A 17,496-nucleotide genomic window follows, 5' to 3' on the forward strand; every position below is an offset into this window, starting at 1 on the left:
AGGCTTGTAAATTTTAGAAGATGTTGAATAGATGAAAAGCCTATATTAGACACAAAATTAAAAGCTTGGAGACGTACTAAATAAAAAATTTGAAAGTTGTTAAGACAATTTAAGCGGTCTAGGGACCTATGTGTTTATTTTACCTTAAGAAATGAAAATTAGGAACTCAATGCTTAATAATACTTTGTACTTTGTCCTCTAATCCAGGTTATTGTTTTGGATTACAAGTTGGTCAGAAAATATTTATTTTTAAGGATGAATAAAGAATGGATTAAACTAAGGAATAAGTTATCAGTGGAGTATAGATAAGGAGTATCGCAGTTCTTAGATATGGCAAGGTTTCATGTTAATGATTCCAGACGAATAAGATGTCCATGCAAGAATTGTATGAATTCAATTTGGAAAAAGATAGATATTGTGGAACGACATCTATTAACATATGGAATATCTCCCTCATATTGTGAATGGGTATATCATGGAGAGCCAGCAAACTTATCTCGAAGTCATACAAGTCATTCAATACAGGATGTTGAAGTAGATAGTATAGAGAGTAATGCTGTCGAAGAAAATGAGATGTTGAATCTTATAAACGATTTACAAGTTCCAATTGAAAACGAAAATACAAATGAAGGAAAGATTGAGAATAATGAAATGTCCTTTAATGGTCAAGAAAGAGATACCATGAACTTATTCGAGGATTTAATGACCGAAGCACGTAATGAATTATACCCTGGGTGTTCGCAAGTTTCGTCCTTAAACTTTTTAGTGAAGTTGATGCATATCAAAGTTCTGAACAGTTGGAGTAACAAATCGTTTGAAATGTTGCTGGAATTGTTAAATGCAGCGTTTCCAACTGGCACCTCTATACCTACTTCCTTTTATGAAGCCAAGCGAAAATTGCGTGATTTAGGCCTAGGTTATGAGTCTATTCATGCGTGCAAATATGATTGTGTATTGTATTGGAAAGAGTTTGCAGATTTGCAACAATGCCTTGTTTGTGGTGAGTCTCGATACAAAGATAATGGTGGCAAAGTTAAAAAAATACCACATAAGGTATTGGGTCATTTTCCATTGATACCGAGATTAAAACGATTGTTTGCATCAAAAGAATGCGCTTATGACATGAGATGGCATAAAGATAAGCAAGTTGAAACGGAGGATGTATTGCGACATCCAGCTGATGCAGAGGGGTGGATTTTGATCGAGAATTCCCTCATTTCGCTTTAGATCCTCGAAATGTTCATTTGGGATTAGCTTCAGATGGCTTCAATTCGTTTGGAAATATGAGCACTTCTTATAGTATGTGGCCTGTGGTGATAATTTCTTATAATTTGCCCCCTTGGAAATGCATGAAGGAAACAAACTTCTTCATGTCTTTGCTCATACCTGGTCCAAAATCTCCTAGAAAGGAAATTGATGTTTACTTGCAACCGTTGATTGAAGAGTTGAAAGAGTTGTGGACAATTAGTGTGTGAACTTATGATTCTGTTGCTGGTGAGTTTTTTCAACTATATATTACCTTATTATGGATGATTAATGACTTCCCTGCGTACGGTAACTTATCTGGGTGGAGTACAAAGGTTATCAAGCATGTCCAATATGCAAAGAAGATAACTCGTCCTTCGGGATAAGAGGTTGTAAATTGGAGAAAATATTCCCATCTGCCTTTTTCGATGCAATGGTACATCTTGCAATTCATCTACCATATGAAACCAAAGTGGTGGGTCCAGTTAGTTACAGTTGGATGTATCCTATTGAAATAAGTTTACGAACATTAAAACAATTTGTACGGAACAAAGCACGTCCTGAGGAGTCTATAGCGGAAGCATATACAATGAATGAATCATGGAACTTCTGTTCGCGATATCTAAGTGGGATTGAAAGAGATTCAATAGAGATGAACGAAATGATGATAACATTCCCGATCATGAGATATTTGGTGAATTTGAATTATTTAGGCAGAGGGTACGACCATTAGGGGTATCAACTTTACGGACGCTATCAGTGGAGGAAAAACATATTGCACATTGGTACATTCTCAACAACTGTAAAGAAATAACAGACTATCGGAAGTACGTTTCAAACTTTTTCCTTTTCTAAATTTTAGGGTATCTCCTTTGATATAACATTTAAATGATCAATTTTGTAGGCAACATTTGAGGTTAATTCGTCGTGAAGCTCAAAACGCCTTTGACTTATATATAAAACATCAACACAAATTTTCCGATTGGTTCAAATCTTAGGTATACATAGTCATTTTGTAGGCAACAGTTGAGGGATGATTCATTTTTCGTATTCATTTTTAATGTATAAGTAATTATCAGGTTCTACAACAGTGCGAGAGAGAAGATATCTCTGATGATTTCTTTTCACTTGCAATGGGACCTTCGTCTGAGGTGCACTCTTACAATGGATGCATTATTAATGGGGTATGATTTCACATTATAGAGCGTGATAATCGTCGAGCTACACAAAATAGTGGAGTCCTAGTGGCCGGGGAGATCAGTGAGAACACAAGTGGATAATAATTTCTACGGTGTTGTAGACAAAGTATTAGATTCCAATATGCGAATAGAAGACGCATTTTCTTGTTAGAGTGTAGATGGTTTGACACAGATAACAACAAAAGTAATAGGACACATGTGGATTTAGGATACAAATCGATCAATATATCACACTTTTGGTATGTCGACAAGCCTTTCATCTTTGCTATCCAAGCACGACAAGTCTTTTACATTGATGACATCAAACATGGTAGCAATTGAAAATTTGTTCAAGTAGTCCAAAATAAACGAATATGGGATGTACCGGAAGTGGATGATGTTGAAAACGCACAACTAAATTTACTAGAAATTGTTGGTGGCATCCGAGTGGATGAAACCATTGAGGAGGTTACTTTATGCAGAGTTGACGTTGATCCTACAGTTGTGGAAAGACCAATTATTGTACATGGCGATCATGATTTCATAAACGATGTTGATGAAGAATAATTATCTCCCAATAACAGTTCATGTGTTGATGAATAATTTGAATTAGATTACGATGATGACTAATGATGTATCTACTCAATTCTCTTTTTCTCTAGCTTACACGTATTTATTGTTAATTTAATATTGTTTTCTCTTTTTTGTGTTTGTATAGATACGATGTCAACCCCTAATAGGTAACGAGAGGCTGATGAAGAATTCCAAGAGTTGTATCTAGACAACACGGTATCTTCTGTGGGTGATACTTCATGTTAGTATATTTTGAAATATATTCTGTTAACTGAAATACATCATAAACTGTTTTAAATTTTTTATTCTTCAAATAGTAGCTCAGCATCCAATCGGAAGAAATGAGAGCATTCGTGGAACATCGAGTTGGAAAGATACGTCCAAATACATGGGAGAATTACAATCGTGATAAATGAGGGGAAGACGAAATTGATATCTCAACATTCGATACGATTTAGTAATGCGATCGACGTCGCTGTGAGATCTACATTTTCAGTACGTTGTCGTACTTTTGCTGAGGTTCCAAACGAGTTCATAGAATTGGCTAAAAGTCAATTATTGGTAAGTAATTATAAGTTTATTCTTTTACAGTCATGGACATCATCTATGCTAATTCTTCCCTCCCTCTTTTGTAGGCTCATTTCGAACTTGATCTGTCCAGTCAACGACTTAACCGTTTTATAGAACATCAAATGCAAAACTCCTTCAAAGAATTTAGAGAAGGTTTGCACATACATTACAGAAAATGTGGAGATCCTCAGCAAGCACGTGCCAGTTTGCCTAGTTAGCTTTAAAATAGGTCAGAAGATTGGTACTTTTTGTGTGACCGCTTCGAGAGTGAAGCATTTTAGGTACAATATTTATGGCGTGTATCATTTGCTGCATTTACTAATACATCACACTATTGACATATTTTTTTTCTTCAAATATAGGAAATGTCTGTGACGAACAGGAAGAATAGAGAGAAATTACCGTTCGACCATGTAGGTGGATCGAAGTCATTTCTGCAATTCAGGCACAATTGCAGGCAAAGGAGGGTCGAGAAATAGGACGTGTTGACCTATTTAGGGAAACACACTCTAAAGGTGGCAAGTTTGTGAACGAGGCAGCTGAAAATGCACATGTAACATTTTTTGCTTTACTATCGTGTTTTTTTTTTCACTTTTAACTTTAGTCGCTCATTCTTACCCATTTAATTATTATGTCTTGCATCAAATGTTGGAATTACAATCCAGCCCCACTCTAGAAGGTTCTCAACCACTAACAGGGGATGAAATCTGTGAGACGGTTTTGGGTAGACGACTCGGATATTCAAAAGGTCTAGGTTAGGGCCCTAAGCCTAAGTCAAGAAGGAGTAGCATCTCATCAAGCTCGTCATCTACTCAAGGAACGGAGGCAGGAATAGAGGAATTGAGAGCCAATTTCCAACAGTCTCAGTCGAGGATTAAGGAACTTGAAGACTTTCAGAAAAGAATGCAAGAGGATCATGCAAGACAAATGGAAGAAATGAAAAAAATGATTGAAGACATGGTACGATCACATAGAAGAGACCCATCAAATTAGGTATGATTACTACATTATTTAGTTGTCTAATATATTGCTATCCTGCGGTTATGGTAGCAAAGTTTAGTTATGTCTTAAACCATTTTGGGTTAAACCATTTTGGGGACAAATTTGAGTTTTATGTGTGTTGGTCATTGTTTACTCGTTTTGTATGTTTTTTATGTTCAAGAGGTTCCATGTTTGTCGTGGGGGGTGGGTAGAGTTTCATTGCAGCCGTCTTGTCCTTGAACTTGGCTATTTTGTATTAAGGACAGAGAAAAACAAGCCCAACCAACCCATGTCAACAGGTGATGTGGCCTTATCCCAGCCAACCAATTCTATAGAAGGGCCTCCTATTGAAGAGTGATATATCTCGCTCTCTCTCTGTATCTCGCTCTCTCCTTGCCTCTCGCTCTCTCCCTGTATCTCGCTCTCTCTCTGCCTCTCGCTCTCTTCTTGCATGCTAGCAATGATAATCTCCTTTGTTGTGAATAAGATTGAAGAAAGGCAGCCGAAGCAGAAATGGAAGGCTTCAATACCAAAAACTACGGAGACGGAGGCATGATCCACTAAATGGGTAAGCCCTTGGTTTAAGTCTCGCCTCTCCTTAATGAAATAGCTGGTTGGTCAAGAGAGAGCTTTGAGTCTTATCATTATTGTTTTAAGTCTGTCTTCGCTTCTTTTCCTCCATGATTCCCTAATGGAAGACCGGCCTACTCTTGACACACTGCATATTCACGTTCCCTGGGATCAGAACTTCTTTTTTTTTACTTTTTATTCAACTGTATCTCGCTCTCTCCCTGTATCTCGCTCTCTCCTTGTCTCTCGCTCTCTCCCTGTATCTTGCTCTCTCCTTGCCTCTCGTTCTCTCCCTGTATCTCACTCTCTTCTTGCCTCTCGCTCTCTTCTTGTATGCTAGCAGTGATAATCTTCTCTGTTGTGAATCAGATTGAAGAAAGGCAGGCGAAGCAGAAATGGAAGGCTTCAATACCAAAAACTACGGAGACGAAGGCATGATCCACTAAATGGGTAAGGCCTTGGTTCAAGTCTCGCCTCTCCTTAATGAAAGAGTTGGTTGGTCAAGAGGGAGCTTTGAGTCTTATCATTATTGTTTTGAGTCTGTCTTCGCTTCTCTTCCTCCATGATTCCCTAATGGAAGACTAACCTACTCTTGACACACTGCATATTCACCTTCCCTGGGATCATAACTTCTTTTTTTTTTTTTTTTACTTTTTATTCAACTGTATCTCGCTCTCTCCTTGCCTCTTGCTCTCTTCTTTCCTTTCGCTCTCTCCCTGAATCTCTTTGCCTCTCGCTTTCTGTGAGTTTCCTCTTCTCTTATGTTTTTCATTATCTTAACTTTTTTTGTATTTATGAATTTTTACGAAGTTTAATTTGGGGGGGGGGGGTTAAAATTTGGGTTAAACCATTTTAGGGATAAATTTGAGTTTTATGTGTGTTGGTCATTGTTTACTCGTTTTGATGTTCATTACCACCCGTATTGGAGTTGGAACGTGTTGTGGATGTTTATCGATATAACATTTCAATGTTTTTGTTTTATTGTAGAATGTTGTTCGGAGATGAGTTGGGACAATTGTTGAAGATGTTGTGTTCGAGAAGTGTTCTAGATGTTGTTTTTATTTTACTTCTTTTATGTGTTTGTGATATGAATGTTTATCGACTTCGTTTGGATATTGTAATTTCTAGTATCGATTCGTTTGGATATTGTAATTTTTTACTTGTTATAAAATGGACTTCATTTTCATTTTTTAGTTATGTGAATTTTTATTTGGTATAATATGTTTTACAGGTTTTCATATCAAATTTTAAAAAATTACAAACGATATATTAAATTTTAATACTCCCGACGCACTTTAAAACGGTGTCGGGAGTTATGGTGGAACTCCGAACGCCTACATGGCGTCGGGAGTTAGGGGGGAACTCCCAATGCATTGTAGTGCGTCGGGAGTTCTTGGAACTGCCGATGCCATATATTAGGCGTCAGCAGTTCTAGGAACTCCCGACGCACTACAATGCATCGGGAGTTCCCCCCTAACTCCCGACGCCATTTAAAAGTGCGTCGGGAGATCCTCTCTCGACGGGTTTCTTCCGACTAAACTCCCGATGACCGTTTTTGCATCGGGAGATCCTCTCCCGACGAATTTTTCACACTTTTCCGACAAAATGTGACGTTGGGAGAAGTCAGATTTCCTGTAGTGATTATCCCTGTAGCACACAATCGGTCACTGCTTCTCGTATTATGTTTTGCCTTCTCTTTTACTATCCCTTTTAATAACATAAACAAGATGTTTTTTTAAAATGAATTCAATTTCGGTTTGTGATCCCTTAAAAATTGAACTGGATCTGGTTTTTTAAAAAATATATATAATAACAAATATTAGGTATTTTGAATATAAAAAATCCTACATGTACATTTAAAGAGAAGAGTATGTATGTCGAACCTTTGTTTTAGTGATCTTCCAAATTTTGAAGATTTCAAGAACAGAGAGTTGTCGTCGAAACCCTAATCCATTAATTTGTTCAGCTCGAATGTATACGGTCGGAGCACCTCTTATCGATGGTCAGAGAAAGACCAACTTCAAGATAATAATTGTATGAAGAACGGTCAGAGCACCTGTGGACTTCCTATGGTGCAGAAGCTTGAAGATGGAAGAATGGGGAAGAGGAAATGACAGGTAAGAGAGTGTAGGGTTAGCTTTTTGGGGAAGATAAATCTGTAGTGGGTTTTAAAGGCATGTTGGTGCTTTTGGATGTATATAATTAGAGTGTATTTAAACTTTTGTCTTATTGAGGATTGTATCTATGTCTTGGGGTAGTTTGGGCTTTTAAATTTTTATTTATTATTTTTTATTCCGATTTGTTATTTTTACAAATGAAAAGTAGGTATGCTAATTGTCCAAATGAAAAGTTAAAATATGTTATTTTTCTTGTTACCCTTTTTAAAAAAAAAAACAAATCTTGAAACCTTTAGGAAATAAAGCTCCATTAATTCAAAATGAAATAAAACCAAATATATCAGAAAAAATTCTTTCTTTCTTTATTAGTTCAATACGAGAGAAGATTTGAGCATCTGACTTACTACTTTATGATTTAAAAGGAGAAAGTTAAATCTACACACAGAACAACGATATAAAATCTAAAATGTCATTTTATTGTCAAAAGATATTTGAGTAAAAAATAGTTAAGAAAACAGAGTGAAATGAGTAAAAGACATCGATAACCACATTAAAGAAACTCCGTCTACGTGATAGTTATGAAACCTTCTCTTTTAGTTCAATAATAGTGAACTGTTGTGGGCAATAGCAACTAAAACAATTCCATGGGATTCACTCTTCTCTCACTTTCAAAGATATATAATTTATATACACACTTGTTCCCTTGAAATGTCAAAATTATTGCTTTTGTTATATGTGAAGTGGGGGCTAGTTACAAAGCTCACAATTATAAATTCTCTAAAAACAATAAAATTTGGAAGGGTACTATATTGAATCCACCATCAAGATGTGATGTAATGATTATAATTGATATTTAAAATATTTAAAAAAAAAAAAAAAATGTATTGGTAGAGTTGGATGCAACTTTGGTTTGATAGGCATAATTTTTTAAATGACAAAATATCTTACAAAGATTATTTAATTTGGTTTTGTATTTATTTATAACAACGACTAAAAGACAGTTACTGTTGACAATAAGTTTTATCATCTATTTCATGAAAAATGAAGTCTTTTAATTGAATGTTTTTTGTTTCTTTTGCGTGGAAAACATATATGTGACAAAGAATAGTTAAATCATAAATGATAGTACAACGAAAATAACGAGAAATTATTCCAAATGATTTCCTTCTCATACTTGTGCTCAAATTTGTACCACAATACTATAAAACTGAGTTGTTTAATAGATGAGGAATTTTTACCCTTACTCTCACTCATTACACAAAACAATGTGCATTATGAGTGAAGACTCAATGAAAATATTAAACTTTAACAATTATAAAAGTACAGTGGCAAAAACACACAAACACAGTGAAATGTCAAGGGACCATACTGTCTTAAACCAATTTTGGCTTCAAATCATTCCACATGACTTGTTCCTTTGTCTTCAATTTATTATTATTGGTAAAGGTGGGGTTTCCAATTCCATACCCCTTTTCGGCTCCAATTTTCCTCAAAATCTCTATCTTTTAGGTAAAGAAAAATACTTGATATATTCCGAGATACACCCATTTGTATGTCGTCCATTCAAATGTTCAATCACAAGTCATGTGGCGACCATTTTCTTCTAAAACAAGATAAATCTTTTTCTCTTTATGATTGAAGGAGTTGTATGATGTTACATCCAAGATTTACTCCTCCGCACACGTAACCTTATATGTGGTCAAATGAGATTGTTATAAGTTTATAACAAGTTAGTCGTTGACTTGACTGAGTAAGACTTCCTTTTAATTTTACTTTTTACAAATACAATTAGGTGTGAAAACGAATTGGATTTTTTTTTTTTTTTTTTTTTTGTTGGACTATCGTTCTCTTTTTAACAAAGTGAAAAAAAAGTGAAACATAGAAGAAATAAATTGACAAAAGACAAATAGTAATAATTACTTGACATGTACATCCAAAGTAGTGGTGAAGCTTTGGATGATATAAATTTAAAAATAATAATAATAAATAAATAAAATAAAATAAAAATAAAAATAAAAGAAGTTAATAAAGTGATGATATGAATTTAATAGTGATGAAGCTTTGTCGAAATGATTGCTTTGACGGATAGAGATTGTCATTGTATTTTACTTTGATTAAATTACTAATTTAGGAAAGCAATTGTTATCATTGGTTAAATTGCTATTTTAGATACCTAAATCTAATTTGGTTCCCAAATTGGTCCTCTTAAATTTGATTAAACCTCTCAAATTATTTCTACAGTATCTTCTACCAACTCAAAAGTGAATTATTTCCATTATAAACCTTATGAAAAACACTATATTTTAATCTTTATGAAGTAAAGAATTTGGAAGCAATTCATATTAGCGTTCAAATTTGAATGGTTGTGATGAAGTTTTAGAAAGGAAAGGGATGTCTTCACTTTCGGATGAGCTTTGTTAAAGTCATTCTCGATTCAACCTTTTTGTGCTGGACAGCAGCATCCTTTCACCAAGCTGTTCCAATGATACAATCTAATTCTATATACAAACCAGAAGGAAAAAGAGACAAGAAACAGTAAAAAAAGGGGTATATGATCATTTGAAATCAACCATGGAGAAACCTGTAAACTTTGTCTCCATGACAGGCAGATGAAGGACACAAAGAAGCAAGCAACCAACTTTACTAAATTATTACATTACTTTTTGAACAAATTATGGATGGAAAACGAATCTAATACGTACACTCGAATGAAAATAATATGTGAAAATGGAAAATTTTCAACCTGTGGAAGAGATTAGAACCTTGCCTGGAATGATTGAAATCAATGGTATCCTCTTGGACCTCTAGATTGAAACAGCTCTAGCTTATTTGCAGCTTCATGTAAGAGTCTTTCATGTGTTTCGTCCTGCGTCAAATGAGATTGTTTTGACGCCCATTCTATCACGGGAAGCGTCTCGGCCCGAGCAAGCTCCTCTCTATCTGGCAAATGCAGGGCAATGTAGCACAATAGAGTTACGGCATCAAGTTTAACACTTTGATCCCCAAAGTACACTAGTTGGACCAAGTGTTTTGCCCCTCCTGCAGCTATAATTTCCTCGCAGTGGTTGATGTGGAGGAAGTTTTCTGTGCAGGCAAATTTGATGAGAGCAATGCAGGCCTCCTTCGAGACCTCGGGCTCTCTATCGTCGAGAAGCTGCACCAATGGGATGATCATTCTCTTCTCGGTTGCTCGGAACGTCCTCGCTAAATGTCCAATGGATTTGATACACGGGATGAGGAGATCGGCATCTTCTTTTTCAATGATCTTCAGCAACTGTTCCACAACAGCTCTACAAGCGGGCGAAGTCGGCTTGAAGGCGGATCTTCTCAAGTCAGGATCGTGCTCCGCCATGGCGGTGATCTCCATCAATGCCATTGCAGAGTTATGCCGCACATTCTGTTCCCCCTTCTCAAGTAGAACAGCAAAACACAACAAAGCTCTTGACTCTGTAATACTACGGCAGATTGTCAAATTCCCTTTGGCAAGCTGCCAAAGGGCTCTAGCTGCCATGGCTTTCATCTTGGCTTTCGTTGCCGGGTCCTCAAGTTCCCTGCCCTTCGTGCTGGGGCCGGAATGAGCATGGTGAAGATAAGGGGAATGATGTGGAAGAATATGCTTTCCATTGCTGCTAACGCTGTGGCCTTCGCTATGGCTTGCCTGTGGAGGAGTTGCTGTTGTGGCCGGCACCGAAGAGAGCATGTTCATAGTGTTAGTAACCACTGCGTGCATCTGATTTGGGGTTCGATTTCCCATCGGATGAAGAATCCGACTATGGAGCTGTCGATCATCATCATCCGCAGCTTTATACAGATTATTCGTTTTTTGGTTGCTCGCCATTACCAGAGCATGGATCGATGTGGTTTTATTGGCAGTGATATTGTATTTGCTATGTTCTTGAACAGTCTCAAACGCAAGATGGCTAACAAGGGAGCGAATAATATAGTGTTGTTCAAAGAGATCTTGGCATTTTGGGTAACTAGAAACGAGTTCTGATACAGCCCAAGCAACCACAGCTTGAACTTTCATCGGACCTTCTTTGAGAATTTTCGCAAACACCTGGCAGACACCAGCTTGAATCATGGCCTCAACATTCTCCGGGTCACGCCCTAAAAGCCCAATTGCATTTGCAGCGTTTTCTTGACCTTCGACCTTACCTTCTTTCAGCAATTTCAGCAGCGCCCCAACGCCGCCTTCTTCAATTATCCGTTTCCCATACCTCTCGCTGTCTTTCGCCAAAGAAACCAACGACGCTGCGGCGTCAGCTCGATCTTCCGGCGACCCAGTTGATAGAATAGCAATCTGTTCCCAGATAAGACCTAGAATGGGTTCGTTAGCGGCGATAGGGGGAAGACCCAAATACTCATCGCCACGATCCTCGGCGGAGGCAGAAACTCGAAGCAACCACGAGACGTCACCGATAGAATTCTCGAGTTGGGAGCAGGATTTACGGAAGGCGGCAGCAGGGATGATTGTAAAAACACGCTTCATAAGACCATTGCCACTGCATTTGAGCACCAGCGAAAGAGCTTTATCTAAAGCTTGTGCAGTTTCGTTGATGATCCGAGTAGCCGGTCGCTCGTAGAGATCGGAACTCGCTCGAGCCGCCTGACGGAGAAGAGTAGCAAGCTTTTCCGTCTTGCCCTTGAGGTCGGCGCACTCCTGCTTGCAACTGGTAGCCTCATCGGCCGCCTTAGTAACTTGGTCAGCCAATTGAATCGGCCGAGCCAAGATTAGCTTGATCTCCGCCATGGAAGCAAAACAAAGAAAACCCAAATCAGATCGAGCAAAGAAAAAACAGAAGAGATGGGTAGGGATAGAAATTCAACCCAAAAAACGGAAGAAGAAGAAGAAGAAGAAGAAGAAGTTCAGAAGGATTTGTTTGACGCTTTGGGTGGAAGAAGTGAAGAAAAATTGCTAGGGCAGGGCAGGCAATGTTAGAAGAATTTGAGAAAGGTCAAACGCGGTTGTCTCTTCATTTTTATTTTTATTTTGTGTTTTATTAAGAGAACATTTAATTGGAACCCATTTTTATGGGTTTATATATTTTTATTCGATGTCTTTGCCTTTACTAAGGAGAGAGTGGAGAGGCTTTAAGGAAAGGAAATGGCTTTTTGTGGCTTTAAAAACTTTTGTTTTGGTACAAAAATAAAAGAGAAGAAAAAGCAAAAGGGCAAAATAATTGAAGTGAACAGAAAATGGTGTCATGTTTTAGTAGCTAAACAAGGGGGATTATGGGTCCCGTGGGCTACCTTTTTTCCGCCGAGCCATCGCCGTTGGCTCTCAAAACCCGCCCCCATGTTCCTACCCTTCGTCAATGTCACGTCAACTCTTAACACACACCTCTCTTACTTGCTTTAAATTACCATTTTTTTGTTTTTCTTTTCTTTTTTTTTTAATTTTTATTCACTATAAATCCCTTGACATTTATGTTTGGTAGGAGTGTAGTGTACCTAATTAGTTGTAAGTTGCAACAAACCCCAGTAAATTTTGCAAACCTCATTTTATTTTATTAATACCAATTTATACCCTTAAAAAATCAGGAGTTGTTTCGATTTAAATCATAAACTAATAAACTTTTATAAGTGTGTCAATTTAAACCTCAAACTATTAAGTGTATCGATTTAAACCATGAATTTATGTATGTAGAGTTTAAGAATTAAATTGGTATGCTTATAAAAGTTCAAGGTTTTAATTGATATAATTATTAGTTTATAGTTTAAATTGATACAACATCTAAAGTTCATGAGTATAAATTGATATTTACCTTTTTTTTCTTAGATAGATTGTGTGAAATAATCTGATAAATTTTCAAGCTTTTAGAAGTGTTAGTACATGCATGAAGATTTAGTTTTATGGGTAGTAAGTTATAGACTTTAGCTTTTTAGATGTTTCATGGTTTTTTAGTCTTTTGATTGTGTGTTTAATATGGTTATAAAAATTGAATAAGTCTAATAAATTTAAACATTCTAAGATTTATTAAATATTTTGAAATTTTGAAATTTTATTAGACAATTAAAATGGTTTTTGTTGAACTCATTTAAAAATTCAAAAAAAGAAAAAGACACGAGCTTAAATTTTGACTTTATGCATGGTTTTTACAAAGCTATACATAATGAGTTTACTTTTGTTTTTTCTTCGTTATTGGAAAAAAAACAAATCGAGCTGGCTACTAATTAGAAATTTGAGTTGATTGAGATTTTTTTTTTAGATATAAAATTCCAAGTAAAGATTAGGATTTATATTTTAAATCAATTGGTCTTTTCAATTGAGTTATTTGTACTCCAAACGTATCATTTGAGGTGTTATTTTTCGATTTTATATATTAAAATTGAGTCAATCTTTTCTGAAATAAAAATAAAAAATTGAGTCAATATGTACTTTCACCCTACATAAAAACTTGTTCTCTTTTCCTTTTTTATTATTCAGCATTAAACTATAATCAAATAGCTTGCTATTTATTACTGTAATCTAGCATTTTGGCCGCTGATGGCTATTAAAATAAAATTTTAAAAAACAAAGTGGTTTTTTTTTATTAAAAAAAAAAAATTATTATTATAATTATAATGGACTGGAATTTTGAAAGAATCAATGCCTCAAACGCAAAGCCATCAAGAAATAAAAAGTCATAACTTCGGTATCGGTCGTTACTAATTTTTCCCCAATTTTATTATTGACGTCAGCATCTTGCACAGAAGAAGCATTCTTGTCTACCTAACTACACCCCTGGGCCCCACTCTGCTTTGTTTTTAAATTCATTTGGTGAGAGCCTCCACGTGCGCACGTGCACGTTGCTAGAAATTTGGAAACTGTTCATGAGCCACGATGACAATACTAAGCCCAAACATTGTTATTGGGCCTGCGTTTGTCCCGATAGGCCCATACATAGTCCAAGATCGGCGCTATACCATTTGATTAAGGCCTACTTTTACTACCATACCTACAAAATATTGAAAAAAAAACCGACAAGAGAAATAGCAAAATTTAAAGTTTCATTTGAAAAAATATCAAAAAAGTTTCAAAATTTTAAAAATAGCAAAATGAAATTAAATAATAGAAAATACAAATTGGAAAATGACCAAACTACCCCAAAGACTAACAAATTGGGTACAAATAGACAATGCTTCAAAAACAACTCAAAAACACTCCATTTAAACTTCTAAAAGCAAAAAAAAAATTACAATCTCAACCAAAAACTAAGAAACAAATAGCACCGTCAATCTTATAAACGGTTTGAAAATCTAAAAACTCACCAATATGGGTCTCACCGAGAAACAATTGGCGACTGCTTCTTCAATGGATGACCACGATGGTATGTCTGTACGCATGCAGCTACTTAGAAAACTGATCAATAATGAGCAAAAGAAGATTTGACAGTCATACAAACCGAAATGTAGCAAAGAGGGTGATGGTGAGAGAAGAAATAATGGAATGTTCTAAAGAAGATGACCCAAAATGCGATTGTGGTGAGGAGGATATACTAGCATAGATTTTAAAGAGAGTTTGTGGAGATGTCATGACTACAAGCTTGCTGCAAATGAGAAATATGAAAAAGAGAAGTAAAATGATGGAATAAACGGAGGTAAAGTAGAATTATAATTATTTAAAAAATATATATTTTTAAATATGGACGGAAGAAAGTGCTTAATTTTTTTTTCACAAAAATTATAAATATATTGAAATTTTGGAAATAAGGGTTAGGCTTTTTTTTTCTAAAAAAAAAATATAATATAAATCAAATCTTATCAAAATAATAAATAGATATATAAATATGAATAATATACACAAAAAATTAATATAATAACAAAATGTATAAATAAATAATTTAAAAAAAAGTTAAAACATAATCTGATAACAAAATATAGATTCAAATAGATATTGTTGAAGAAAAATTAGGAGAATCTATAATTTAAATCTGTAAATACGAAAAATGAATATTAAAATCGCATATCTTCATATTACAATTACATTGTATGTGTAGTTAATTTTCATAACTCATCGAGGACAAACTGGAAATACGTTTAACTTTATATTACATTTTTAAATTGATGTTTAAACTAATGAAAAAATATTATATAACTAAATCTGGCAACAAAAAGTTAAACCAATTGAAAAAGAGTTAGATAAACCAAAATTGATAATAATGTGGTCATAAGGTTGGAGAGAAGTTCTGTTTCTACTGAATTATTATTCAATGTGGTGTATTTGCAATGTTACATTAGAAAATAGTCAACGACCACACAAAAATCATAACTTCAATTCTCCGGCATTCCCGCAATCGTGGAAGTTTTGATTTATTGTAGTGTCTAATTTTGATTATCTCAAATGAACAATATTTCATCTTATTTGGCAAAAAAAAAAAAAAGAAAGTTGATTATAATAATGAAACAAAAGAAGATTGAATCATCGTACAAGAACAAATAAAGAGGAAAAAAGGAAAAGATAAGTCTAATTAATTGTAAAGTCATAGCAAAAACAATAGCTTGTGAAAAAAATCATAAGAAAACCTAAATCGATAAACACTTTGTGTGAATAATAAAAGTTATGGGTATTTTCTTTACGATAGTGATGAATGTTTTTTTTCCCAAATCGTTAAAATAATATAAAACAAATTAAACCTTCAAGAATATGATAAATATTCAGCTAATTTATTAAGGATATGTATAAAATTATGAAAAATAATTTAAAGATTATGATAAATTTAAAATTTGATTAGATAAAATGAAATTTGATAATTTATGAAAATTTAAAATATAAAATTTGGTAGAAAAATTTGGATATTTAATTAAAGTGAGATTAATTCGAAAATAGTTAAACATAATCTAAATTAATAATAAAATATGTAGATTATGTTAACTATATGAAGAAGATCAAGAGGGCAGTTAAAATCAGCCACTACGCTGTATATAGAACTCGACCTTGTTTATGATTCTATATTTACCATGTATTTGTAGTTTCATCAATAACAACTATAAAACAATGACAAATCATGTATTTAGAAATTTGTGGTTATGTGCATGTATGAGTTGCCATAAATCTTATTATTGACTTATTTTGCCATTTTTCAGAACTAAACCCTAAATTTTGTCATATGCTCCCATTCTAAAAAAACCATTCTAATCAAATAATCATAGTATTTTATAGGGGTGTTAAAAAAAATCCGATGATTCCAAAAAACTGATCAACCTGACCCAATTCGTGTAGTTTGGGTTTGGTTGGTTTCAAATAAATAAAAATTTTGTGGGTTGAGTTGGTTCATGGGTTCACCTAAAATAATCTGAACCAATCCGAACTTATTATTAACTTTAAATTTTATGTTACAACTATTATACACATATTTATATTGATTTATTTAATTTCATTATTGTTTTGAATAATTTATTCTAAACAACTCCTAAAAATATTTTTTTAACACTATGGAAATAAAATTTCTAAGATATAAATCGAAATTAAATTGTTAATTTTAATTCAATATATAAAAATAATTAAATCAATTTTTTTACGTAGTAACTCCTAAAAATATATTTTTAACTATGAATACTCTAGTATTTTATAACTAATGGGATTAATTTTTTAATTAATTTTTTTTCCTAACAAAAATGTAAAGATTCAACCCACTAATTTATACAAAAAATGGTCACAAATGTCCAGACCTACAATTAAAGTGGCAAGGACGCCAACACTAAAAATAAAAACTAACGTCTTACCATAAAAAATGTAAACATGTCAATATTTTGTATGTTCGATATTCTCTAGTATATTTCATATAATTTTATTAAACAATTGTATAATCCAATTTATCAGAAAAGTCTTTCGATTAATATAGGTTAATATTAGATAAGTAAACATCTCAAAATTAGATAACAATTCAACTTGCAACTATGAACAAAGTTGTTTTTTACTTTAAATTATGAAAATGATAATCATAATTATTATTATTTTTTTAAAAAAATAATAATAAATTCCCAACTTCCACACGTAAAGGGGTGTTTGGTAGGAATGCAAGCTAGCAAAAGAGGGACAAAGTTGCCCGATAATTGCGTAGCTGATTGGATTCTGATGCTAATCACCAACCTGGCATTTTCATTATTGCTTCGTGCTCCCTACAAAACCCCCTTTTGCTCTTTTTTTTTTTTTTTTTCTGGCAATTAATTTTTAGAAACATTAAAATTAATATTTGGGATTTATTGACGACATTGATTTATTTGTGTCACTCATAATATAATATTATTAATAATGATGTTAGAGAAAGAAGGAGGTGGTG

At 34.1% G+C, this 17,496-nt stretch overlaps 1 protein-coding gene and 2 pseudogenes across 1 annotated transcript; 2 read left to right on the forward strand and 1 right to left on the reverse strand.

The window, feature by feature from the left end:
- Positions 1–255: 255 nt before the first annotated feature.
- On the forward strand, positions 256–1,051 carry LOC150037076 (uncharacterized; annotated as a pseudogene).
- Positions 1,052–1,053: 2 nt separating this feature from the next.
- LOC150037077 (uncharacterized) lies at positions 1,054–1,631 on the forward strand (annotated as a pseudogene).
- Positions 1,632–9,770: 8,139 nt separating this feature from the next.
- LOC120073845 (uncharacterized) lies at positions 9,771–12,411 on the reverse strand. The gene has a single exon (XM_039026727.2). The coding sequence runs from the start codon at positions 11,982–11,984 to the stop codon at positions 10,017–10,019; it is 1,968 nt and encodes a 655-aa protein (XP_038882655.1). The 5' UTR covers positions 11,985–12,411; the 3' UTR covers positions 9,771–10,016.
- Positions 12,412–17,496: the final 5,085 nt, after the last annotated feature.

This window comes from Benincasa hispida, chromosome 3 (genome assembly GCF_027475165.1).
Source record: "Benincasa hispida cultivar pf3 chromosome 3, pf3_genome.v1.1, whole genome shotgun sequence".
NCBI lineage: Eukaryota > Viridiplantae > Streptophyta > Magnoliopsida > Cucurbitales > Cucurbitaceae > Benincasa > Benincasa hispida.